Genomic DNA, 27,887 nt, shown 5'->3' on the forward strand with positions numbered 1-27,887 from the left:
CTTCCAGTTGCTGACACCCTTGATGATTACATACACCCAGACTGTGGACCAGTGGAGGTATCACCCACAATCCCAAGAGTGCAGCCGCGTTCTGAGATGATTGTGCCTGGGTCACCATAATTTCAAGGCACAGTTGCTGTATCTCTTCACCTGAAAGAGAAGAAGGGAAAAAGAAAACAATATTTAAGGTGGTGCCTTATCTGGCTCACTTTCAGGTATCACTGTTTCAAATCAAAGCAATTCCTCATGTGACTTCTACAAGTGATAGGTTTTCAGTAAACCAAAAGGATTTCATGAGACTTCTTATGTAGAAGAGTGTACCTACTGCAACATACTCCAAAATCTTGGAACTGGCAAGAACCTTGAAAAAACTCAGTATACCTAGAGAAACCTAGAGATTCAAATAATAATGAAAACTGGACTATATTCTAGCAAAAAATGTGCTCCTTTCAGCTGTTCACTCAGCACAGGAAAACTGGCCAAGGTCTAGCAGGTCTTAAGATAAAGACACCTTCTTTGAGATTAAGTCTTTTTAGTAGTCTGATTTCTACTAGCAGATGCATTTCCTGTTCAGATATTTTCTGTTTCCTAAAATATATTCTGAATAGAGCACACAAAAGTAGGAAAAGTGCTGGTGGACCTATTTTTTTAATAAAATCTCTTAGGACAACAGCATGGTTAACAGCATAGCTCACACAAGGATTGATTAGGTTCAAATGAAAACATTTAGGCAAAAAATTATGTATAGTTAAAAATCATCTTTGATTATCCCTCAGATTGCACATAAATTATAGTCTTTCTGCATATCATATATAACGAAGCACCTTACTATAGCACTGTAGCACTGTCATCCCGTGGTTCATCGATTTGCTAGAGCGGGTACCAGTAACGTCACCATTGTGAGACTTGTTGTTACTGTTTTTGGCATATCAAATATGCCACGGGTAGCTTGCCAGGCTCTGCCATGCGGGTAGGATACTCTCCATAGCTTGCCGGGCTCTCCGAGAGGGACAGAGGAATCAAACCCAGGTCAGCCGTGTGCAAGGCAAACACCCTACCTGCTGTGCTATTGCTCCAGTCCCACCTTACTATAAACACACAATTTTATAACACTTAAAATTGTTCTTCCTCTTTTTCTGGAGATAGGAGGGGCAAGCACAGGAGAATACATCTGCATATGCAAACTCCCTTCTGTGCATGTATTGGAGGAGCAAATTCCCTTTGCCTTTCACCACACTATATATGCAAGGGACACACATGGCCCTCAAAGATAACCTGTTCTAATCTCTTAAATGAGTTATGTTACATGGCACAAGAACTTTACAGATGCAATTCAAGTTAAGGATCTTGCCAGGGAAGATTATCCTGATCACTCAGTTGGATTCATGAATCACATAAATCATGAGTCCAACTGAGGTGGAAAACCTCTTCTGGCTATAGAGAACCAGAAAGAGGACACCCCAAGAAGGTGTCTTCTCCCTTGGCTTGACTGAAGATAGAAAAAAGAGGACCACGAGGCAGAGAATTGAGCTCTAAGAAGCTGGGATAGGAAAGGACCAACTCCCTGGCTTAGTTTGCTTAGGCTGTTACCACAGGTACTACAGACTGGCTGATGAATTAAACACAGAAACTTACTTCTCATAGTTGTGGAAGCTGGAACACTGTCATGAGGGTGTCAGCATGGTGAAAGCCCATTTCTGGGTTTTAGACTGCCAACTTTTTTTTTTTAATTGGGGGTAGGGGGGGTGTACCTGGTAGTGCTCAGGAGCTATTCATGGCTTTACAAAAATTATTCAGCAGGACTGATGGGAGACCATAATTGGTGCGTAAGATTCAAACCAGGGATGGCAGGATGCAAGGCAAGTGCCTTAACACTGGTCTCTGGCTCCCAAGATTGCTAACTTCTAAGTACCCACCTGGTCAAAGGATAGGTGAGGCTCCGTGATGTCTCTTTCATAAGACCCCTAAACAATATATATGATGTGCCCCATGGGTAAATCACTTCTCCAAATCCCTGCCTCCTAATAGCACCACACTGCAAGGGGTTAATATTTTGACACATGACTTTGGAGGAAACATAAACACTTCAGACCACAGAATTCCTCTGGGAAAAGCTGCTCTGTGATATCCCGATCTTAGTATGATGAGAACGATAATGGACTGCTCAGCCACAGAACTGAATGATAATAAACCTGCAGTGTTTCAAGACACCAGCAAATGGCAATTTGCTGCATGAACTCTGAAAAGGTGGTTTAGTAACCATCTAACTGGGCTTGTTGAGACCAGCACCACATACTCAGCACTGTCCACTTCCCAGTCAAGGGTTGTGTGGATAAGGTGCCATCTGGTTGATGCCTTCAGATTTTCCTCTCTCTTTCCAAGATATAAAATGATCCAGTGGGCAGAATCTTCTGCCCCTCCCGCACCAGGCTGTCTTCACCAGGGCACCTTGAGTGGGGGGGTTTGAGTTTCCCTCCCCGCCCCAAGCAGAACCCCAGCAGCCAAAAACTCCAGAAACCAGCCACAGCCATGCTCAAGGTCACCCTCCAATGCTCAGATAAGCCTCAGTGTTCCTTCATAGGAACTGGCAGAGGAACCCAGGTATGCAGGATCTGTGGCTGAGATCTCCAAGCTGCTCGGATCGGGACTGGGTCTCCTCCACCCAGATCCTCAGTTTTCCAGTAGCTTGGCAGTCACACCCGCAAACTGCCCTAGCACCATGTCATCTCATCAACAGCCAAGATTCAGAGACTATAAAACAAAGCTCCCGGAAGAGAGCGATGCAGCATTTCCTGGAGTGCACGGCAACAAGACCTCTTATATTCTATACCACTGATATAGCTAAAGTAGCACACATTTGTTTAGTTTTAACATGCTTGCTTATACTCTGTTATATATGGGCTTAAATGGTCCCAGAATGAAATACAACCTTCACACACTTCCCTCTTATTGTGGTGGGAAGATGCTCGCTGGTGAGTTGGGTGTTTGAATATTATTTGTAATAAACTGTTGTGAACTGTCACTGTCACTGTCACTGTCATCCCGTTGCTCATCGATTTGCTTGAGTGGGCACCAGTAACATCTCCATTGTGAGACTCGTTGTTACCGTTTTTGGCATATCAAATATGCCACAGGTAGCTTGCCAGGTTCTGCCGTGTCGGCTCGATACTCTTGGTAGCTTGCCGGGCTCTTCAAGAGGGGTGGAGGAATCGAACCTGGGTTGGCCACGTGCAAGGCAAATGCCCTACCCGCTGTGCTATTGCTCCAGCCCAATTTCGTGAACTACTTTATGAAAATAAAATGTATAAAAATTGCAAAAAAAAAATCCAGTGAAAATAACCCAGATGTTTGAGCCAAAACAAATCTCAAGATCCCAAAGATCACCTGAGTCCCCATTTGCTGCTCAGGCTGGTTGGACATGGACACCACAGTCACTGCCAGGCACCAGCGTCTATGAACTCAGGGACACAGCACTGGTCTGTTTGCCAGTCCTGAGACTACAGCTGCTGCAGATTCCCAGGAGTAGACCAGGGAGATTCCCACTCTGGGCAGATGAACATTAACCCGGGATTGCCTCCCCAGCCTGCACAAAATCAGACCCTCACTCCCAGCCTTCACTGACATCAGATCACAAAGATCTCAAAGGTGTATCCAGTTATAACCAATCATTACAATGTCTATTTTTCCTCCCAGATGGCTACCTGAGAGCAGAGTCCAAAGACCTCCAGATAATTGATATTTACCAAAGTTTAATCTCATAAGTGGTGAGAGGAGTGAGGCCCAGTTCACAGGTGGGTACTGGTAACTTTCTCCAACAGTTGCTATGGGTTTCATCACGACTTTGAGAAGAGAAGGAGGCACAGATTCAGGACCTACAACAAAAGGAAAAGCAATAATAAAACACCTTGATGGGACTGGGCAGAGAGTATAGTGGATACGATGCTTTCGCTGCCAACAGATGACACTGCTGTGATTCCTTGCACCTCAGGACTCAGGACTCCTGAGTCCTGCCAAGAGTGATCCCTGAGCACAGAGCCAGGAGCTAAATCCTGAACCCAGCTAGACATGGCCACAAACAAATAAACTCAACACCTTGATAGCAATAAGAAAATGTAAAATGTCAACTGTCCTCTCTACTTTCAAAGGATCTGGTATCACATCTTCAACTCTGGTCAATACTTCAATTAGGTGCTATAATCTCAACCCCACTTACCATCCTCTGTTGTTCTCCCTTGTATCTGTCTTCAGCCTTTCCTTCTTTTTTGGGGGATAAGAATATTCTACGCTACTCTTCAATTATCTTCTATACTTGCTCGTGTCTTTTCATCCAATTTTCTAATAAGGGTAACTTGTTCTATGTTACTGCCTAATCACCCATTCACTTCTCAAGCCATTTGTGGAATAGAAACAGTCCCTTCCACGTACGCTAGGATAGATCCCATGGCCCTAAATCATCAAGTTCTGTACCACGTGATTTTCTGCCTCTTCTGGCTTTGGCCTGCACCACAGTTGACTTCTCCAGTGAGGAGCACTGAAGACTATTGCCAGTCTATAGGTTAATTGTAGTGTGATGACTTTAGAGTATATTCTTTTCCATTTTGTTTTGTTTTGGGGCCACGCCCACTAGTGCTCAGGGCTTACTCCTACTGAGTGGGATTGGGGGGATGATACCTGGGTGCCAGCGATTGAATCTGGGTCAGCTGTGAAGTGCCTTACCCACTGTGCTATGGCTTTGGCCCAATAGCATGTTCTTTTCTTTATATGGGCATAATTTGAGAGAAAAAATGGGATAACAGCATTAATCCTTTGTAGTTATGAGTAGAGTCAGTCGGGATTAAAACAGCCATTCGGGATCATGCAAGGGTGGAGTTACGAGGAGGTCAGAAATATCTATGGGGCCAGGGAGCTAATTCAAAGGGCTAGAGCACCTGTTTTTCATGCAGGAGTCCTGGGGCTGATAATTATCACTTCTTGGTCCCTTGAGCACCACCAGGCATGAACCCCAAGCAATATACTGAGAGCAACCCAGCACCACTGGATATGGTCCAACCCCCCCCCCCCCGCCCATCCTCCTGAAGTGATCTATACAAAGAAGACCAAGAAGGAAAAGCCAAAACAACAGTATTAGCGGCCGCCACTGTAGATAGGAAGATTCAACAACAAGGAGAGCATCAGCAGGATAAGAAAAAGTCGGGATGTCTAGGATAACATAGCCTCAGGTAGTTTAGGTTTATTGGGTTACTCCCTTTACAGTGCTCCCATTCCTCTGTGTTTATTTGTAGCTTCTTTCTTAGTGTTCTGTTGACTTGTAAATGTTTTTCTCTTCTCCTTGAGTCCTTTGCATAGTTTATTCAGAGCAATGTCCTTTTTGTATGGACACAGGAAGACTTAGCAAATGCTATGCTTTTGTAACCTGGGAGCCATTTGACTCTACATGATATTTTTCTCCAGGGTATCTGTTCTCTGGCCTAAGCCTCAGCTGCCCTTACTTCCTAGCACCCCAAAAGCAGGGTCCCGATGAGGGACAAGATGGACCCAGGGCAAGCAGTGAGTTGTGTGCTACCCTGGCATCGAGATGGGCCTGGCCAAAGTGCCTAATGCTTAACTATAAGTTAAGAGCTTGATCATGGACAAATGTTGTCATGATCCAAACAGTGATAACTAGATTTTGGACCCTGCTAGGGTGAGGAATGATTAATCTGGCCTGAGTGCTGTAGTTGAGTCTGGCAAGATGTTCCCAGGAGAGCTGCCTTGCAAGCCTCAATGTATCTCTTGCTATGTCCATACAAAAATAACTAGTATTAAGACGTCAATAAGTGTTTGGACTAAGGAAAGGAAAAAAACCTTAAGAGTCAGGAAGGGCTTTGGAATGCTCTGCCCTCAGGAAGGGCTTTCTTATGTTGATTTTGCTATGGGTGTAGCCTAGAGGGCAAGGTGAGAGAGACAAGTAGGAGGAGAGACTAGAGAAGCCAGAGAGATGCTGCAGTAGATCCAGAGAGAGGATGGAGCTGGGAGTGCGGGAGATGAGAAAGATGGAAGATTGAATAAACGGTAACTAATCAGCAACCAGCTTGGTCCTTGTTCTTCCGTCGCCTGTCCTTGGCCAACAGCCATCCCGATCCAGCCCATACACAGCGGTTCCAGAGCACCGAACGCGGGCGGTGAGACAGAGCCGCCCAGAGAGTCCGCGAGTGCACACGCCCTTCGGCGAGCTTTACTTTTTTATAGGGATGGAATCAGAAGATGCTGAACAAGATGTAAGCAGAGTGAGTCAGAGTGAGTGAAAAGGGAAAAGGGCCACTGAGAAGAGAAGCACTGGAAAAAAAGGTGAAGCAGAGGCACAGTCAGCAAAGAGGAAGGGGGAACTGGAACAAGGAAATGTAGACTACAGGGACTGCAGGCACAGACAAATCTTTGGACACTGCAGTCCTCAGGGGAAAGTGCTACCGCAGGGAGAAGCAGAAGTCAAGTCAGCAAAAAAGTAGTGGAATTAGCAGCTGCAGAAATAGGAAAGGAGAAGTAGAGAGATGAGTCAGTAAAAAGTCAGCAAAGGGGACAAGTGCTATTGGATGAAGCATAAGAAAAAGGAGAAGCACAGAGAAGAGAAAAGCAGAAGTAACGTCAGCAGAAAAGCAGCAGAACTCGTTAGTAGATACTGAAATGAAAAGGAGAAGTAGAGATGAATCATTAAAAGGTCAGTTAAAGGAAACAGTGCTACCAAAAGGAGAAGCACTGAAAACAAAAAGAGAACTAGAGGCAAAAGCAGCAGAGGGGAAGTGAAGAATAGACCGACCACACACTTACAGGAAGACCTCAGCCAGTAAAGGGAAAAAGTGCTATTGAAAAGAGAAGCACAGAAAAAGGAGAAGCACAGAAAAAGGAGAAGCATAGAAAAAGGAGAAGCACAGAAAAAGGAGAAGCACAGGCAAAATCAGCAGAGAGAAAGGAGAAGCAGAGAAGAGAGACCACAGACCTAGCTGATAGTAAATGGGAAAAGCGCTACTGAAAGGAGAAGCACAGAAAAAGGAGAAGCACAGAAAAAGGAGAAGCACAGGCAAAATCAGCAGAGAGAAAGGAGAAGCAGAGAAGAGAGACCACAGACCTAGCTGATAGTAAAATGGGAAAAGCGCTACTGAAAAGAGAAGCACAGAAAAAGAAGAAGCACAGAAAAAGGAGAAGCACAGAAAAAGGAGAAGCACAGGCAAAATCAGCAGAGAGAAAGGAGAAGCGGAGAAGAGAGACCACAGACCTAGCTGATAGTAAATGGGAAAAGCGCTACTGAAAGGAGAAGCGCAGAAAAAGGAGAAGCACAGAAAAAGGAGAAGCACAGAAAAAGGAGAAGCACAGGCAAAATCAGCAGAGAGAAAGGAGAAGCGGAGAAGAGAGACCACAGACCTAGCAGATAGCAAATGGGAAAAGTATACTGAAAGGAGAAGCACACAAGAAGGAGAAGCACAGGCAAAATCAATAGGGGAAGAAGTGGGGAACAGAGACCGCAGACCTAGTGGAGATGTCATACCAGATGCATAACAGGAAAAGTTCTATTGAAAGAAGCAGCATAGAAAAAAAGTCATGGGAAAAGGAGAAGCAGAAGTAAAGTCAGGAAAAACAAAAACCCACCAAAATTTAGAAGATCTGAAAACGGGAAAGGAGTAGAGAGGAATCACTAAAAGGTCAGTAAAAAGAATAAGTGATACTGAAAGGAGAAGCAGAGGTGAGATCAGTGGGGAGGAACGAGAATTGGAGACCAGAGACCAACTGGAGACTGCAGACCAGCTGGGCAGTGAACAGAAAAAAATGCTACTGAAAAGGAGAAGCATAGGGAAACAGAAGAGGAAAAGGAAGAGGAAGAAGAAGAGGAAGAGGAAGAGGAAGAGGAGGAAGAGGAGGAAGAGGAGGAGGAGGAGGAGGAGGAGGAGGAGGAGGATTGTCATAGGATCATCTCAGAAAAATAACAGTTCATAAAGAAGCCCAAGCAAAGACAAATAAGAGTAGAGGAACAAGCAGAAGGTTAAAACGGGGAAGAAGTGAAGCGAGCAAAATGGAAAAACAGTTGTGAAAAAGAAGAAATAAAGAATAAAGGTAAAGGGTGAAACAGTGAGCACAAGAAGCGGGGGCGCGAGGGGAAAGGAGAGAAACAAAGGAAAAAGGAGAAATGGAAAAAAAGAAGGAGGCAGAAAAGCAACAGAATGAGCAGATACTAAAAATCCAAAGAAAGAGTCATCGAAAGAAAAAGCAGTAGAAAGCAGAAGCATAGAGAAAAGGAATAGCACAGAGAAAAAGAGATGTACAGGGAAACTGAGAAAAGGCAAAATAGACCCAAAAACCAAAGCAACAGAATCAGAAGATACTATAAGAGAAAAAAAAGATACAGAAGCAAAGGCAAAATCAACAAAAGAAACTAACTGCAAAAAGAAGCCCAAGGAAACAGAAGCAGAGGCAGAATCAACGCACTGTAAGGGAAGGAACATGGGCAAAATCAGCAAGTGTTGATGACAATGTAGAGGAACTGGAAACAATGTTGGTACAATGTTAGTGGAATGACAAGATGGGTAGAGTCATAATAGAAAACAGTGAGGTACCCCCAAATCGAAAAAATTCCCATGAGTCAGAAAAGTTAACGTAAGAAAAGTTAACCAAAAAAAAAAAAAACCACCCAAAATTGGAAAGTCTTTCAGGGGTGTTAGTATATCCTATTCATTGCTGCACCATTCATAATAACTAAGAAGTAAAGGACTAGAATAGATAATTCTTCAAATATACTATAAAAGACCAATAGGTACTTTAAAAATACTCTGCAGTATCTGTCATTTGGGACTGCAGGTCAAAAGCAAATGAATGATCACTTCACACTCAACAGGATGACAAATCACAGTTGTAATCATAATAATGGAAAAGGTCAAGTATTGACATGGGTGTGGAGAAGTTGGACTTGCCATAAATTCTCGTTAGGAATATAAAATGGTGCAGCTACTATGAAAAAATAGTTGGGATGTTTCTCAAGAAGTTAAATGGAATTAGCGTATGATCCAGAGATTCTCCTCTTATAAAAACCCTAAAGAAATAGAAGTTGATGCTCACACAAAAAAACTGATATCATCGTCAGAACAGCATTCTTTATAATAGCTCAAAAGTAGAAATGAGTTAAATGTCTATCAACTGATGGATTGATAAATTAAACGCTATATGTCCATACAATGGGCACAATATTTGATCATGAAAAAGGATTGCATACATTGCTACACATGGATGAACCTTGAAAACACTATATTAAGTGAAAGAAGCCACTTATAAAGGCCGCAGCCACATACTGTATAATTTTATTGAAATAAAATGTAAAAATAGGCAAGCCCAGAGATAAACAAGTTGTGAGAAGCTATTGGGAATGGGGAGCAGGCAATTGCTTCATGAGTACATGTTTTCTTTTGGATAAAATTTTTTTCTGAAACTAGATAGTGATGGATAGACAACATTGTGAATGTAATGTGTCCACTGAACTGTAGATCACTGTATCACTGTATCACTGTCATCCTATTGCTCATCAATTTGCTCAAGCAGGCACCAGTAACATCTCCATTGTGAGACTTGTTGTTACTGTTTTTGGCATATCAAATATGCCACGGGTAGCTTGCCATGCTCTGTCGGGCGGGCTAGATATTCTTGGTAGCTTGCTGGGCTCTCTGAGAGGGGCGGAGGAACTGAAGCCGGGTTGGCCGAGTGCAAGGTGAACGCCGTACCCACTGTGCTATCGCTCCAAGATTAAAATAATTAAGTTACATGATAATTAAAAGAAAAAACAAGAAACATAGAAAGGGATCAAACAAAAAAACTCAGAATACTTTGTACTTTGCAAGTCTTGAATGACAAAAAAAAAAAAGAAAGACAATCTTGCTCCCTCCTGTTCCTGGTACTCTCAAGGGCTGGGAGTAAAGTTTCTGTCCTTCAGTTTCTGGGAAACCACAGAATCCTTGCCATAAATATCTTTATTTTGAGTCTGTTGGAAGTAAATACCCACCGCGCCCTCACGCCCCCCACCAATTGCTATTTCTCTAATGGTCCCGCCACCACACTTCAACTGTACTAGCTAAGATTTCTCAATGCCATCCAAATGCAAAATTCAAGGCCACGTTTCCAGTCCTTCCCTCCCTTCCTCAGATTTTTTCCATCAGAAAGTATGATGGTTTCATCCTTGAAGTAAATGCTTCCTAAAATTTCTTTTGTTTTTTCCTCTGCTAGGGCTCATTTGAACTCTGTTTTCTGTTATGTTATATTATTTATATATTTTTGGCCCGACAGATGTTCAGTCCCAGCAGTACTTGGGTGGCCACTAGGACCACACCTAGTGGGGCTTGCAGTTATGGGTACCAAACGTGGTGGCGTTCTGAGGTCCATGGAGGCCGAGATGAAACTTAGGGCCTTGCACATGTGAGGCATGCATTCTACCGTATGTGAGCCATATCTTGGCCCTCACATACTGTTTTTAAGTTGATGACTAGTAAAACAATCAACAATTCTAACTCAGGCCATTTTTGGACTTTTTAAAATCTTATTTCTAACTACAACTGCCTCATAAAACCTCATGTTTTCCTAGGCTTATTATCACCTAACCTAGATCCTTGCTTTTGCTTCAACCAAGCTTCAGAAGGTAAAAGCAGCAAGGCAAGGTGAATCCAGTGATGTGTTTGTCTCTTCCTTCAACACATACTTTTTTGGAATGATAGCACAGCAGGCAAGGCGTTTGCCTTGCATTCGGCCCACCCGGGTTCGATTCTTCCACCCCTCTCAGAGAGCCCGGCAAGCTAACAAGAGTATCTCGCCCTCATGGCAGAGCCTGGCAAGCTACCCGTGGTGTATTCGACATGCCAAAAATAGTAACAAGTCTCACAATGGAGACGTTTAGTGGTGCCCACTCGAGCAAATCAATGAGCAACGGGATGACAGTGATACAGTGATATAGTGAACTGTTAAAAGTTCAGAATACCTCCCCCTTTTCTATGCTGTATACCAGCAACTTAAGCTTTATCCTATTATATCTTGAGAGATATAATTGAGAGTAGGACTGAAAGAATTATCACCAGAAAACTAACCATTGTTGATACTGAAGAAGGATTTATAGGTCTGTTCTCATCTTACTTATTCTCTGCTCCACACATATTTGTGGTTAGTTCCAACCACTGACCAGTCCTCCTAGCCCCCTAGCCCCTGTTTTCCCTGGCCATGGATATTAGTCTTTTAATACATACATATATATATATATATATTATGTACCACAAACAAATACTGTCATTCTATATCTGTCTAACAATATAGACATTCCTCAAAAAACTAGAAATTGAGCTTCCATTTGACTCAGCAATACCATTTCTGGGAATATATCCTGGGGGTCCAAAAACACACAGCAGAAACACCATCTGCACCCCTATGTTCACTGTAGCATTATTTGAAACAGCCAGAATCTGGAAACAAACTGAATGCCCGAGAACAGATGAATGAATAAAGAAACTATGGCACATCTATACAGTGGAATACTATGCAACTACTAGGAAAAATGAAGTGATGAAATTTGTCTATAAATGAATGGACATGGGGAGTATCATGTTGAATAGAAGATCAAATCACGTAAAATTTTATTCCATGACTTTCTATAGAATTTACTATAATAACATGCAGTTTTTCTAAAAAAAAATACAACAACAAAAAACAGAATTAGTTAAAGACATTCAACCAGGTCAAGATTTAATGTGAAATCTGATCATTTTTCCAGATGTCTTATGACTTAGACCATCTTTTCTCAACTGGGGCCCCTGTGGCCCCCTTGAGCCCCCTTTGGATAGGGGGAAACTCTCCAAGAGGGAGACAGGTGAAAACTGTGTAAATGGGGGACCAACCTGTAGAACAGGTAAGCCAAGGACACAGGGGGACAGGGGGACTACAGTCAGAAAAAGGGTGAGATACACTGGCTTGGACAATAGGTTCTCTTGACAGAATAAGAGAACTTTTAGCTAAGAAACTGCACTTTACTATATCCTGTACTTAGTCTTTAAGTGTGACCCTGTACACAAAAAGCTTTCAGAAATAAAGAGAACTTGTGCAATAGTGCATAGGATTGACGAGTGCTTAAATATAAATAATAAGCCTTCCACACAACTAGAGAATAGAACTAGGACTACTAAAAATTTTCCACTCTATTTGCAGGGAACTAATTCTGACACTAGCTGGAATGAAAGGAATTATAATAACTAATAAGGAGCAGAGAAAATACTTGGCAGTCCCATGCATTTGGGGGTGAGAGGACAAAGGAGGACGTGTGGGAAGAGATGCGCTGAAGGTGTAAAATGAAAGAAGTCCGTTACTCCTTCCCCAGAGGTTTTCAGTACTGGACACAAGAATCCAAATTGAAGCAAGGGAATAATCAGCTTCTCTATTACAGTGCCTCGTCTTACAAACAAGTGTCTTAAAGAAATATAAACACTGGAATGCTTTATAGACAATGGTTGTGGAGCTGAGAGGACCTAATAGTATTTGTTAAAAGAATCCAGATGTTTTAAAATATGGGTACAAAGTCCTGTTAAATCTTTCATCCAGTTGACAGCCTCAAAGAATCCTGATCTAAATGGCATATCCGAACATAATGCATTACAATGAGACTCATTATCAGGCTGACTTTGGCGACAGGGTGGATCAGATATCTGACACCACCATGCACATGTGTAACCCCTGGTAAAATTCTCATAACAAGAAGGCTAACAGCTGCTGGCGGGTGTATTCCCCATCCCCAGCGCATTGCTTATGTACTGTGGACATGTCTTTCCCTTCTCATCTTCCCAGCTGCTTAGAAGCAACCTCGCTCAGAATGAGCTAGAATACATACTTAAGGCTGAAGCTCAACAAATATATGAAAATTACTGCATGCCAAGTAGTCTGTTCTAAGTACTTAGGATAAAACACAGATGTTCTCCCTGCCCTTGAGGAAACTGCAGTCTAATGGAACAGATAGACTTTAAACAAAGGAGTATAAATAATTAAGCAAATAATTACACATATGTAAAGTACTATGAAAAACACAGAAAAGTTTCCCATGGGAAATCTACACTAATCTAGGAACTCCAAGGAATTCTTTCTCTTCCCCTACTGAAGAATGTTCAATTTTTAGTCATTAAAAAATATTTTTTATGCCTTCTGACTTTTTTTTACTACCCAGAAAAGCTTCATTTAAAAAATTTTTAACGTGCTGATTTTGTGCTTGTGCCTTCAACCCTTTCACAATGATTTTCTGCTCCTCAGTAAGGAAAACATGCTTGATCCTGTCACAGATGCGGTTAGCACACAGGCAACCAGCCCAAGCCGTGCTGGTGGGTCTGTTCATTTTAGACAGCCGCTTAAGAACTTTAGGTCTCATGGCATGAGCGCCTCAGAGTCTGCCTGGGCACACACTCCATGAGCATTTGGTGCCTCTCCAACCTTCTTGGTATGAAGATAAATAATTTTATTACCAGGGTTTTGGACAGCCTTCTTTTGTCAGAGGCTGCATTGTAGGGGGTCTATGATGGCATGCCGACCATTGGACTATACTGAGGGCCTCCACAAAATATACCCAGAAGAGCAGAAAGGATGTTTCTACCAAGATGGAAAGGGCCCATAGGGCTTTTCTCAAAGAAAATCCTTTACAACACAACAGAGATAACTCTATAGATAGGATGGGATATTTTGGGGAACAGAGATACTTATTCTTCTGCCAGAAACTGTGTTTTTGACACATATGTCAGATCCTGAAAAAGGGTCAGACAAATTGTTTTAAGGACAAATACCTCAAAGACGTTCAGAGTTACTGGGCACACAAACATCCTTGTGTGTTTTAGCACCAAGAAGTCTGCCAAGCAGGGTGGCTGTCCCGTGGATATCAGGAACTAGTAGGCAAGATGGTGCTAGCAGGGCTGAGGGCTGGGGGAACAAGTGATGGGATGTGACAGAAGAACAGAGCAAGAAGATGTCAGAGAAGATGTCCTGCCAGAGGAGATGGCCCCACTCTCATATGAGGAAAATCAGGCAATCTGAATAGAAGAGTCTCGATGAAATAAATGGTTTCTCACTTTAAAAACACATTAAAACTATGAAAACTGCAAAATGACTGAAAAATTGTTTCAGGTCAAAGAAGACTGAAGAGCTACGCTAGTAAGCCCAGGGTGATGTTCTGGATTAGAGTTTCTTTTAACTGAGACACTGTTTACAGTGTTGGGTCTCTGGATGAAGGGAATATAAAAGTTTTCCATTTTTAGCAGCCCTTCCCTTCTATGTTTGAAGTTATTTCACAATAAAAACTTAAGGAAATAGCAATAATTTGAAAAGAAAATCTAAAATATAATTAAAAAAAATAAGAACACTCTCAAATAGTAAATACATGCTAAACTGTTCATTCCAGCTGGAAATGAAATGCAAATTAAAGCAATTATGAGGTATCATCTTATACCTGACTAGTTTTTACTGTTGTCATTCGTTTATCTCTATGTTGGTTACTTGGGTTTATCCTTTCGTTTCTAAGTACTGTTAAAAGTGACTCAGTTCTGATAGAAACTCTATAAAAAAAGATTTAAACTTTTATTCCTATAATTTATAGAAGCAACTGAGGCTTAGTGACTTAAGAAGTTTGTCTGAAATTACATAGCTTGTAGCGGCAGAAGTGGGATAAGAACCTAAGTAGTCAGTCTGTCCTGGGTGCCTTAAACTTCTGTGAAATATGATTTGCATATTCCTACAAGGCTGGGGTACTAAATTAGGTAAAATTCTTTGAAGACCACCGAGGAAATATCATCCTTACTGTCACCAAATTCACCTACCAATATACTCCTGAGAATTTATTCTAATAAAGGTCACATGTAGAGGGACAGTCTCTATAATGAGAAAAATTTAATTAATAAGAGGGAGACATGTTTATAGTATAAAATAAAAAATACAAATATATATAGGAAAGGATATAAATAAAAATTATGAGTACATAAAGAAAGTGATGATATCTGTTAAAGTATTATAATAATTGGTAGCTTTCCTTATTTCTTATATTTTCATGACACTTACCAAAGACTAAAAAGATAGTATCTGTGGAGGAACTTAACTGGTAAGTTTTTTTCTTTCAAATATTTTTTATAGAGAAATCAAACACTCTCAGAACAGGGACCAGAGAGACAGCTCAATGGGCTGGAGTGCAGACTTTGCATGGTGAGGTCTGGGCTGGAACGCCAGCACTGCACAGACTGGGGCCAGCACTAGAAGTGACCCCTGAACACCAAGCTGGGAGTAGTCTCTGAGCATGGCAGGGTGTTCCCCCGAGCCCAAAGCAAATAAACATCACAGACAATTAACAAATGTCTAAAAAGTGATGCTATAAGAATTCTTTTCATCCTTTCCCCCAGCCTCCTTTGGAGGGGATGAGTTGTGATTATGTCTTTTTATAAGAAAACTTTTGGTGCCACATTGGAGGCACCGCTGGGAAGGATGAGTAAAGAGAGGCTTTAAAATCTCAGGGCTAGGATGAATGGAAACATTACTGAGACCGCTCGAGAAAATTGACGATCAACGGGATGATGATAATAAAACTTGTTAAATTTAAAAAGATCAACAGTATAAAATTATGAGATTTTTCAATGTAAATGTGATTCATTATGTAATTCAGTATAACAAATAAACATCTAGAAGCATCTAGAAGTACATATTAGAATATCTATTGCAGCTATGAGTGTCGAGGGGATTACTGTTTCTCTATAATTTTAAAACAGTATAATAATATGTATTCAATTTTAATACTATTTTTAAAAGAATTACATAGGTAACTATTATTAAATTTAAAATATTTAAAAAGACATGTTTTGGCTACCAAATGCAAAATTTCATCTGTATAATTGGACAACTTTCTCCTATCAATCAGTCTTTCCTCAGCTGACAAATCCTGTTCTTTGGACTAGACTCTTCCGCAATGATCTCAAGTTAGTAAGTACAGAAGTGAATGGCAATACACCTATCAATACTTAGTGTATGAGACTAATACATACAGATTACTGGCAAAAATTCATATCAAGAATGAAATAATCACCTAATGAAATTACTCCAAGTATTTAAATACACTTTCCTCAAATATACTTCTGACTGTGAACTCTAAAACCAAATAAGAAAAATGTAGAAAGCGCTAGTGACATTCCCCAGTGACAGAAAAAAAACATAATCCTATTATGTTGAAATATCTAATGTTGACATCGAAAAAGAAATTACTATCTTTATTAAATACCTTATAAACCACTTAAAACATATTATAAAAGAAGCATGTAATCTTGATGGAATCTAAATATGATGTGAAATCTAGAGAACATTAAAATCAGAAATCGAGAATAAAAAGAATGTATGAGTAGAAAAGAAGCGAAAAAAGGGGGTTAAAACTTAATAGGCCTTTAAGAGGAAAAAGTAAATTCCATGATAGAGCAAATAGATGGCATATCGTGAGCAAATTTTAAGTTTAGCATAGTTAAGAAATGACCATAGGAATAGATAATGACAAAGTCCAAAGGTTCCGAATAATACATCTGTTAGGAAAAGGCCAGGGCAATTAAGGGAGGAAAGAAAGTGTTATCTGGTAGAACAGAAAAGCACTTAAGTGCAAAACTATTACCTAAAGATTGTAAAGACTAGAAAGAGTTTCATCTGTTTGCTCTGATTTTAAAATGCAGGCGTGTATGAAGAAGTGGATGCAACGAATACCCTGAATATTCTAACACAGAAGTATTCAAGTGAGCATCCAAAGTGAGAAAAGCCCAAGATTTTGAAAGCAGATTAGTATATTCACGACCTCAATTTTGATTGGCCAAAATTGAGACCCCATACCCAATCTCATCCTGGACTAAGTGTCGGTCAGGGATAACTCAGTATGTTTTTCCATTCTCTTGTGAGTTATTAAATAGCACAGAGAGGCAATGAAGTCATCTCTGCCTAAAGTTTTCTCCTCCTCCCCATGTCAAGCATGATTTTTATTCTCTGAAGCCATTTCTCCCTCAAAAGAGCTTACCAAAGTTGTCATCCTTCCTATCAGCAGCCCCACTGGGCTCTGGTGAGTGACATCCAGACATTTAAACTCAAAAGCTGCTTCAGAAGGGAGTTATTAAAATTCAAATGAGCTGGGCATATTGAAGAAGAAAACACTCGTTTGCATGCACACCTCCGCATTTGGCCATCCCATTTAGCCCCATAGAGCAGGGTCTGGTTTTGTTTTTGTAAATGGGCTTCCGAGGCGGAGGTCAGCCTCCCACGGCCCCCACTCCTCTGGGGTCATCATTAGTAATGTGTAAGGCTGAATAGATTTTTCTCTGAATCTAGTCAGCAAACCTGACAAGAAGGCAGCCCTCTCCCACAACCTGAAAAATGCCCAAAATCTGATTAGTAATATGGCATGTTTTAATACTTCATTTATCGATTTTAAAAAAGCTTTCTGCAAGACTGCATGTGACTGCATGCACATAACATCCTTGATGCCAGTTCCACCTGATTTTCAGTTTTAGAGCAGAACATTTCCTGTTGTGCTATGACGACCGTGTAATCATAAAAATGTTACAGTTAACCAAGAATCCCTCCTAAGATTCGAAAAAAATTCATTTCTGACAAGACGTCCCTCCTCAAAAAAAAAAAAAAAGAAAGAAAGAAAGAAAGGAAAAAGAAAAGAGATCTTGGGAACCAAAGGGACATTTTATTCATGAGAGATGGAAAGCAGTTTTTCACTTGACCTTAAGAATTTTTATCAATTGTTGAAATGTATCACATTAATATCATTTAAAAATTTTATAAGGTATCAGTGAGCACACTAACAAAAAACAGAATAGAAAGATGTATTCCTCAAATTATCCCAGCCATAAAAATGTTAAATGCTCCTTTACATGGATACAGACTCTAATGAAAAAAATCTCTACTGTGCTATTTTAGTATATTCAAATTATAGTGATATAAACAATTAACTACATTATGTGTAATACATGACATGTTTATACACATATATATGACAATGAGATAATCACTTATCAATTTTTTGCCCAGAAAATGCAAACGCAAGTCTAAAGTAACAGCACAATTTCTAGCACCTCAGAAACTAAAGAAATTCTCCTTCAACCTATGATAATAGTATAATCTGGAGTTCTCAAGATCCCACTATACTGAGTAGAAAAATCAGACAATGTGATCTTTAGCATCCTTTGCAATGCCAAGTCTTTGCAATGCCAAACTTACTCCAAATTCTTAAACTTTTACTTGAATTTGTTTTAAAACCTTTTCCTCTAAAATTGATATGGTCTTGTTGCACTACAGGCACTGGTTTTGACCAGACTGACTTCACCAGTCCAAGGATGAATGATATTAGCAAATATTAATGAAAGAATATTACATGACTGACACCTGTTCCTGAGCATTTGGATACACTTTTTCCTCCAAGTATGTGTGCATCATGAGAGTATTGATTTAATAACCGACAGTGTCATTCTGGCTCCAATTAAAAACAAAAAGCACTCAATCTCTGTCTTCAGGTTTATTTACATTCTTTATTTCTAAGGCAGAAATAAAAAATCACAAAAGGATAAGTGTTTTCAGAGAAAAAAGACACAACTAAGAATTCAAACCTAGATTCAGGTCAGGGCTGAAGACTCAGCATAATGAGTCAAGTGCATGATTTCCATAAAAGTAACCTTGTTTAATCCAGGTCACCACATAATTCCCCAAGCACTGTACACAAAAGTAGCCCCTGAACACTGCTTGTGTGGTTCCAAAACTAAGGTTAAAATAAATCCAAACACACAACACACAACACACACACACACACACACAATATTCAGTGACTCTTTTTTGTTTTTTTCCTTTTTGGGTCACACCCGGCAATGCTCAGGGGTTACTCCTGGCTTTGTACTCAGAAATTACTCCTGGTGGTGCTCGGGGGACCACATGGGATTCTGGGAACCCGGGTTGGCTGCATGCAAGGCAAATGCACCCACTGTGCTATCTCTCCAGCCCCTATATTCAGTGATTCTAACTGCACAGAATGATCAAAAAATGTTCACGGACAGATCAACTGCCAAGTAAGGATCAGTAATGTTCAGTAATACAAACTGCACTTAAGGAGGTTATCTCTCTTTCCATCACCTCACTTGAAATGGACAAGAAAGTTAAAATGAACTTATACTTTCTAAATGACCAAGTGGAAGATGACGGTCTTTTTAGAGCCCCTTTAAGTCAGACATGGTGATTCCAAACAGGTCGCATAGTCTATGTTTATGTACTATTCATTGGAGTTGGCATCCTGGTGACCTCTGTTGCAAAGATGGTCTAGCAGAAGAAAATTCATCAGTTTTGTATGGTACAATCCTACAGAATGTCACACAGATCAACTTAACATGTTAAAGAGAAGGATAAAATTCAATAAATGTGTTCACTTGCCTTTTTTTCCACATGTAATAAAGAAGCCAATGGCTGCTCTAATAAAACTGCTTTCAGGCAAATAGCTATAGTCAGTAGGAACTGTGGAGACAGAAAATGATCAAATTAGCGAGTGAACTTGGCGGGACTAATGAAGGAGAGATAATGATCTCATGCTGCCATATCAACCTAGGGACAAAGCAGAGATGTTTATGTCATTAATCTGAGCACAATACTCTGTGGCTGCAACTAATTCTATTAGATTAAGTGACTGGTCTTGAAGTAATAACTTAGGTTAGGCAAGCAAATCTAAAACGGTGGCATGCGTCGTAGAGCTTGGAAAACGAGAAAGGATGAAAACTTTACTGAAATGGTGAAAAAAAAAATTCCTTTCCACATTGTCACATCAATGAGCACCAGTGCAGCAACTCTCTCTGTGGTGGAAAGGTCAATAGTCTAGAAATTCTGGGTCTCTAGGCTAAGCTCATAATTTTAGGGGTAAAATTTCATGACAGTCTAATCAAATACATGAACTACAGAAATAAAAGTAGCCATATGGATTGTAGTCAATCAGTCCCTCACTTCATATGTCAGGGGTCTGTAAAGGACCAGCATGTACAAATACACAAATGAGGGGCCAGGGAGATAGGGCAGTGGGTAGGGCACTTGCCTTGCATGTGGCTGACCCAGGGTTCAATTTCCAATTATAGATCCAGGAGTAACCCCTGATGTGGCCCAAAAGCAAAAAAAAAAAAAAAAAAAAAAAAGCAGTTTGGCGTAACAGCGAAGCAATGATGTTCAAACTGGCTGAGTTCTGGAATATTCTAGATCTTTTCTTCCCCATCCCTAAGAATTGTTTCTTGAAATGGGTTTTATGACAATAAATGGCTCAACTGGAAAATTCTATCGAAAATAATAAGCAGCTGTATTTCTCTCCAGACCCCATAATCATTTTGTTCTGAAGAACCTGTGTGAAGTGATTCATTATGACTTGACTTCCATATTCGTAGGCTCAATCATACACCCCCAAACATACCAAAAGCCTATGAAAACAACAACCAACCAAACAAAAAGACAATAGCCCCCCAAACATGTAATTTTACCAGGACACTGCGAAAACATTGCCCTTCAAAACTAGTATTGCCAAGGGGTTTCTAATATGACTAAGTTTGTTTTTTTCCCCCCCTCTTATGATAGTTCCCAGCTGTTCATTACGGTGAGAACCAGTGTTCTATTTCCATAGCTAAGAAGTGGCTGAAAGTGAGGGAAACAGTGATTACAGTGGCCTGTGTTCAGAGCAATGCTGCCCACAGATGACCTGTCAGGGAATATGTGAAACTATGTTTTCATGAGGGTTCTTGGTGCCTAAACCTCTGACCTGAGTCTAAGCAAGACAATGGATGGGAGCCCATAAAGACCCAGGAGCCGATGTAGGCTGCAGGGTATTACGGTGAGGCCTTCCCCAGAATATCTCCAGAGCAAACATAACTCAAGCACATGGTGATGGCCAACATTCCGTAGTGCTTTCACAAAAGAGTTGGAAATAGAAAATGCCTGGTTGTATCAAGGCATGGGATTTCAATTCGAGGCCAAGGTGATACACTTATTTGCGGGGGAGGGAAGAGTAAGCAGTGCTCAGAGGGACCATGGACCTCTCCGCCATTCTTTGCCAACCAGGCTGGTGGCTCAAAGTGAGGGCCTGAAGATACAGAGCTGCTCAGGGTCTTCAGGTGCCAAGATCTTCAGGGTTACCCCGGCAGTGCTTGGAGCACCAAGATCCTGAGAATCAAACCAGGGTTGAGTGTAAGCAAGGCAGGCTCCTTAATCCCTATACTATCTCTTTGGCTTCAGGAGATGCACAGTTAAATGTACTCACTGCATTATTTCTGTGCTTCGGAGTCTTTGCTTATAAAAGCTGAAATTAGACTGAATATTTAGACTGCTCTCTAAGGGAGGCAGAGAGGTAAAGGGGAGATAGCATGACTGTGGCGGTTGATAGATCTAAGTTCAATCCACATATCTACCACTTAGAGTAACAAGGCTCTGGGCAAGTCAGAAATCTCTCCACCACCCATTTTCCTCTACTCTAACTCCTACCACCTAAGCATGTGGTGAAAATTAAGTTTCAACAGACTATGGGTGCCAAGTCAGTGATCCCACCTTCCACCTTCTAGTATTCTTTGATTTCAATCTTACCCGAGGTTCTACTCTGACTTGAGGACACAGTAGATAGATGAAGATGTCCTAGAAGCCAGATAGCATTTGACTGAAGACCAATCGCCCCGGACACGCTGATGACCTACGGATGAAAGTGTGAAAGTTTAAGGATAGGATAGGACCCAAACTACATTCAGTGAAAGTCCAGTCACAGTAAACCACTCATCTTTTCAAAGGTGGTGATTTGTCTAGGAAGGGAAGTTCTAAGATGAGGTGCAGTCAGTGTTGTGAATATGAAACGTGGGGCACAGAGGTGATCAGGGAGTGCTGCTGGATAAGTAACCAATTGAAGTCTATCGAGAAGGCTATCAGTTAAACATAACAGAAGGTACACAGGGATGTTTCAGGCTTCTGTAGCAAGACGGGTCTCAGAATTGCAAAAATATGTGGGAAGGAAAAAAAAAGTGAACATCTCTATAAAGCAAAGAGAGATTTTGTTTTCTTCTTTAAATGATCTACTATTGCTTTATCATTCATGATATACTTTCAAATATCTGTTTTCAGGAGCTAGGCAGATACCTCAAAGGGCTAGAGCTCATGCCTGGCATTGCACGAGGGCAGCTGGATGCACCAGGGGATGGCGCCATTGCCCCCAGGATCACAGGTCCAAGTTACACTGCAATGCCACATCGGGCCCTCACAAGCAGCTGAGTGTAGGATGACATTGCTTTGTCCTTTCCCCCCTTGCCACAAGGAGCTTAGGTTCATCCCAGTCACACCCATTAAGGTGCTCCCAAGTCACTCCCATACCTTTGTTTATAACAGAAAGTACAGAGGGATGTTTCAGGCTTCTGAAACATCCCTCTGTACTTTAACTACTTCTCTATGCTCTCCTCCCCAAACAGTTAATCAGCTTTTGCCTCTAATAAAACTGTTAATTTGTAAGGTCAGACCTTTCTAGAACACTGAACTTATATTATAAGTTAATATTGCCTTTCTCCTCTCCTTATGTCTTTTGAATAGTTTACTTTAAACCAATGTCCCTTTTCTATAGACACAAGAAGACAATACTATTCTTTTGTAACTTGGGATTTAATTGGCTTCGAATATTATTCATTCCCAGGCAACTGCTTTCTCCACTTAAGCCTCAGTTGCCCTCAGTTCCTAGCACCCCAAAAGCAGGGCCCCGACGAGGGACGGGACGGATCCAGGGCAAGCGGTGAGTTATGTGCTACCCTGGCATCGAGATGGACCTGGCCAAAGTGCCTAATTCTTAACTATAAGTTAAGAGCTTGATCATGGACAAATCCTGTCATGATCCAAAAATAACGATGAGACTAGGACCCTGCTAGGGATAGGAAAGACTAATCTGGCCTGAGCACTGTAGTCTGAGATCGAGATGGCCCCAGGAGAGCAATTCTATAAGCTTTAATGTATTTCTTATTGTGTCCATACAAAATGATTAATATTATGAATACTTATATGTTAGTTGGACAAAGAGAGGAGAAACATACTCATGGGACTCCGCCCTTGGGTGGATCCTCCAGCTGAAAGAGAATCAGTCCTAGGAGAAGCATTCCCTGAGGGAAAGGAACCTTACCCCTATTGATTGTGACCACACCTAAGTGTACGCCCCAACCCCCTCATGCTGGGGGGGGTTTAACTAGGCTGTAAGGGTAGGTTGGGGGGCCAGATCCAGAGATACTGAGAGAGATCCAGAACCGGGAGAGAAGCAGAGAGAGAGAATGAAATAAACTGATCAAGCAACCAGTTTGGCCTTCTTCCTTCTGTCGCCTGCCCTTGACCAACAGCCATACACAGCGGTTCCAGAGCACCGAACACAGGTGGTGAGACAGAGCCGCTCGGAGAGCCGAGAGTGCACATGCCTGTAGGTGTGCTTTAGTTTTTTACAGCTGAGTATCTCCGAAAGAAGTTCCCTGAGCACAGGGTGGGAAGCCTTGTTCCCTGAAAACTTCCACTGCTTGAGTTCTTTTCATATAGTTTTCTTTTTTCATTTATAGCTACTTAAGCTTCAGGAGAAATATTTTTGAGGACATTCATATCCACGTTTAGTACGGATGAATTCATGCTGGCATTTAAAAGCTCAAATCACGAGAATAAAAATTATACAAAGAAATTAAAAACTCTTGAAAAGAAAGACAACCCAATTTTAGGATCAGTTGTTTCAGGTTGGGAGAGCCTTCAGTGATTTCTTCCCCAGGTTCCCATTGCTTTCAGTTCTGTACTACCAAATTCTATGTAATAAACCTAATGCAATAAAAATATTAAAATATAAAAGCACTTCTCAGAGATGACTATGTTCTTTACCAGAAATAAGGCTGACAATGATTTACCTGAATACTTTTATCAGTGACATCTGAACTGGTGCCACTTGACCACTGAGCTTAGATACCTGCCCTGTCCTTTGATCACTTTCCACTTCCCCTTGTCCTGAGGGCCTGACATTCCTAGCAGGGTCAGGTTTTAATTCTTAAGGGAAACTAATGCCAACATAAGTTATCTCAAGAATGCTCACTTTCTCTGTTTCCAAGGGCAGTGCACACTTGTCAGAAAGGCAAGTCCAAAGGCCACTCTCAAATGCCCCTGAACTCAGACACTTCATGAGTTTGGAGACTTCTGATTTTTCCAGGAAAAGAATAAAGTAACAAGAGGGAGCATCTGCTTCCCCACCCCAGGCCTCTCTCACCTGAGTTAAGGTTCTAATGACTTCATTAAGTTTGTTTTGAAAATGAGAAGTCTGGGCGGCTTCTGACTTCAGCTGAAAGAAAAAGAAAGAAAGTATCTACCTCAAATCTCCACAAAAAGGTAAAGAATTACATCCCCAGAAGACTAAGCTATGGGATAATTTATCATGTCATTCTTATACTTCCAAACAAAAGATGTGAGTTTCTGAGGGTGAAGACTCAGGGTTGATTACTGATTTCCTAACTGAAGTTCGGGGCTGGCGTATTGCAGCTGTTCAATGAATCTTTACTGTGAACAAAGAAACTCCTTGTAAACCTAAATATACATATGCCTACTGTAGAAAACATTATTTGTAAAATATTTTATTTTTTTTAATTTGAGCCACACTTGTTGGTGCTCAGGGGCTATTCCCAGCAGTGTTTGTGGGACGGAGAGGTGCTGAGTCTGAAGTGAGGTTGGCTGTGAACAAGGCCTTAAGCTTTGTTCCTCCCTTTTCAGAAACAATTATACATACACAAAAATTTGGGCTGGAGAGAGAGCTTAATGGGCTTATTGCATGCTGTGCATGCAGGAGGTCAGGTTGAGTCCCGAACACCATGTGGTCCCCTGAGCACTGAGACAGGAGTAGCTCTCAAGCACATGCCCCCCCCCCAAAAAAAAAGAACAATCATATATATAAAAACTTAAAATTATATCTACAAAGCAGTTTTCTAGGAATGAATTTAAAATATTTTTATGGTTCTCTCCTTTTCCTAGCAGGCAACAATGTTTACATATGTTATATATGAATATATAGAAAAATATAGGTTAAATGGCTTCAAACCAAATTAAATTAGAAGCTAATCTCTGTAGGGGGAATTCTGACTGAGCAATCACACATCAGAGCTTTGAAAAGTCCAATTATAACCACTACCAACCAAATACATATTTTTCTGTCCTGATGTATTGGGTATTCTGCTCTTGCTATGGTAATATGCACATTTAGATCCCACCTTTTAATTTTATTTTTTTTACCTGCATTACATCTCCTTCTGAGCCTACTAAAGCCACCATGCCATGAAGAGCTGCCAAACAAAGCATAGTCGGAGTGCTCTGCAAACAAAAAATGGTGTATGTCAAGAGGGAAGCAGTCCTTGGATGTGCATTGCATAACACAGATCATATCGCAGAGAAGTAAGTGGCCAAAATGGTGCTAAATCTGTAAGGTCAACATAACCTGTATCATTGAACCAAAGATGGCAGCAGATTTGAATAAAGGAAAAGGTTGAAAGGTTTTAGATCCATAGGTGGCTTCTTGTTTTTTCTCCCCCTCCCCCCCCCCGCCCCAACCGCCCCCTCTAAACCACAATATTGAGTGTAGGAAAGAGCTCTGCAGCCAGATGCATGCTGGGATCACAGTTTGAACCCTGGTCTAGCTTCCCCTCTCTGGGGCAACACCAGGAGCTGCCCTGGGGCAGCCTTGGTGAGTGCCATTGGGCTGGGCCTGAGCAACTCTGCATGGACTTGTCTAGCTGTTCGGTTAAGTATCACTGGGAGAGGCCTCCTGGTACCCCAAGCACCACTTGCGATAATATTTCTAAAACAAACCAGCAAAACCAACCCAAACCCTGCAATATTGTCTTAAAATTAAAATACTGACAAAATTGCCAGTTTTTAAAAAATACCTGTAGTTGTTGACAGAATGCATGCATCCTTTACAAGGCATTACAAATCTGTAGTTGTAGACAGGAAGGATGATTCCTTTACAAGGCATTATAATTCTACCTCTCCAGTATCTAATGATAACAAACCCATGGCCTTTGATGATAAAACTCAGATTGCCATCGTGGTGGTGGGGAGGTGCAACGGTGGTGGGACTGGTGTTGGAATATTGAATATAACAAATCATCATGAACAATGTTCTAAAATAAAAATTAAATGACAAACAAAACTCAAACCTCAGGTTACCAAGCAGTGGGCTAGGAGTGAGGGAGGAGGAAGAGGAGAAGCAGAAATGGGAGAGTCTTGGGAACCCTTGATGGTGATGGTGAAGGTGAATAATTTTGCACTCTAAAACCATAAATATTGACACTATTGTAACCATTTTACTAAACTAGAAGAAAATATTTTCAAAACTAAATAAAATTACATATTTTCTTTGAAAGTACCTAGGCTTGGTAAGCTAGTTCTCTTGGGAGCATGTGGTCTAGTAAATTAGCACTTTTTACTTTATACAAAGGAAAAATAAAACCCATGTCGGTGGCCTATACCTCTGCTAGAACGATTTTGATCCAGGCAGGCAGCAGTTTGTTGCCCAAGTCTTCAGCTTTTCCATGTCCACACACAGACAAACCATGGACTATGTTTCCTAACGCCAGGGCAAAACCTGAAGTCTGTCATAAATAGATAAATAAAAACAAAGGGTAAGAAAAAAGAATAAATGTTCAGATCAAGGGTGCTGACATATACTAACACAAGCACTTCTACATATTCCTTCTCATACCGGCACATTCTTTGTCATTGGAAAACTGGAGACTTAGAGGCTGAAAGGTTTATTTTTAAGAATATAATATTGCACTATTGAGTGATTTGGCTTACATGATCCAAAATTCTCAGTAAAAATCGAATGAATATTCTAAGGTTAGATCACACAAATTTTGTCTAAGAAGACAAAGTTTCCCATATAGGAAAACATACACACAGTGTATGCAAATGCTGTGTTTTGGTACTGTGAAACGTTTATTAAGTGCAACAGACAAGGCAGATAGCCATAAAATAGTAACAATATGAGTGAACTTATAATAACCTATTAAGAACACTATATGGAGAAAGAAAAAAAAATAAGAAACTTCAGTGACAAGAGGGATAAGAAGAATGTATTTCTTAGATATTTTTAAATTGTGGAAAAATGCATATAATATACATTTATGATCGTCACCACTTTTTTACTGGTTTGTTTTCTTTTGGGACACAGAAGCAGTACTCAGGGATCATTCCTGGCTCTGCACTCAGGGATCATTCCTAGCAGTGCTCAGGGGATCATATGGGGTGCTAAGGATTGAACCCAGAACAGCTACATGCAAGGCAAGCATCCTAATGGCTGTACTATTGCTCTGGTCCCCTCATCTCTACCACTTTTCTTTTCTGCTTTTTTGGGTCACACCCGGCGATGCGCAGGGGTTATTCCTGGCTCATGCACTCAGGAATTACTCCTGGTGGTGCTTAGGGGACCATATGGGATGCCGGGAATTGAACCCGGGTCGGCCGTATACAAGGCAAATGCCCTACCCGCTGTGTTATTGCTCTAGTACCTTGTCTCTATCACTTTTAAGGACAGAGGTCAATGACATTAAATAGATTCATATTTCTGTGCAATTATCATCATAATTCATGTCTATAACTCTTTTCCTCTTGCAAACAGAAACTCTATTCTCACTAAAAAAAAAAATAAAATAACTCCCTACCCACTCTTTCCAAGCCCTTGGCAACCACTATTTGACTTCCTGTATCTATACTTTTGATTGCTTTAAGTGCTTTCTCTAAATAATACAGTATTATTGTATAACACAGTAACAATGTAGATATATACAGAGAATAATACATCTCTGTGGTAA

General features: G+C 40.9%; 1 protein-coding gene across 2 annotated transcripts in view; it reads right to left on the bottom strand.

Annotated features, from left to right (window-relative positions):
* Positions 1 to 27,887, bottom strand: part of FOCAD (focadhesin) — a 323,158-nt gene that overhangs the window by 19,040 nt on the left and 276,231 nt on the right. For both annotated transcript variants that reach the window (XM_055131110.1, XM_055131118.1), the window contains exons 31-37: positions 26,544 to 26,666; positions 25,309 to 25,386; positions 24,296 to 24,367; positions 21,628 to 21,730; positions 19,453 to 19,533; positions 3,744 to 3,872; positions 35 to 150 (exon numbers count right to left, since the gene is read on the bottom strand). In XM_055131110.1, coding sequence (XP_054987085.1) covers positions 35 to 150; positions 3,744 to 3,872; positions 19,453 to 19,533; positions 21,628 to 21,730; positions 24,296 to 24,367; positions 25,309 to 25,386; positions 26,544 to 26,666 — 702 coding nt within the window. The remainder of the gene's footprint in view (positions 1 to 34; positions 151 to 3,743; positions 3,873 to 19,452; positions 19,534 to 21,627; positions 21,731 to 24,295; positions 24,368 to 25,308; positions 25,387 to 26,543; positions 26,667 to 27,887) is intronic.

Source organism: Sorex araneus, chromosome 1 (genome assembly GCF_027595985.1).
Source record: "Sorex araneus isolate mSorAra2 chromosome 1, mSorAra2.pri, whole genome shotgun sequence".
NCBI lineage: Eukaryota > Metazoa > Chordata > Mammalia > Eulipotyphla > Soricidae > Sorex > Sorex araneus.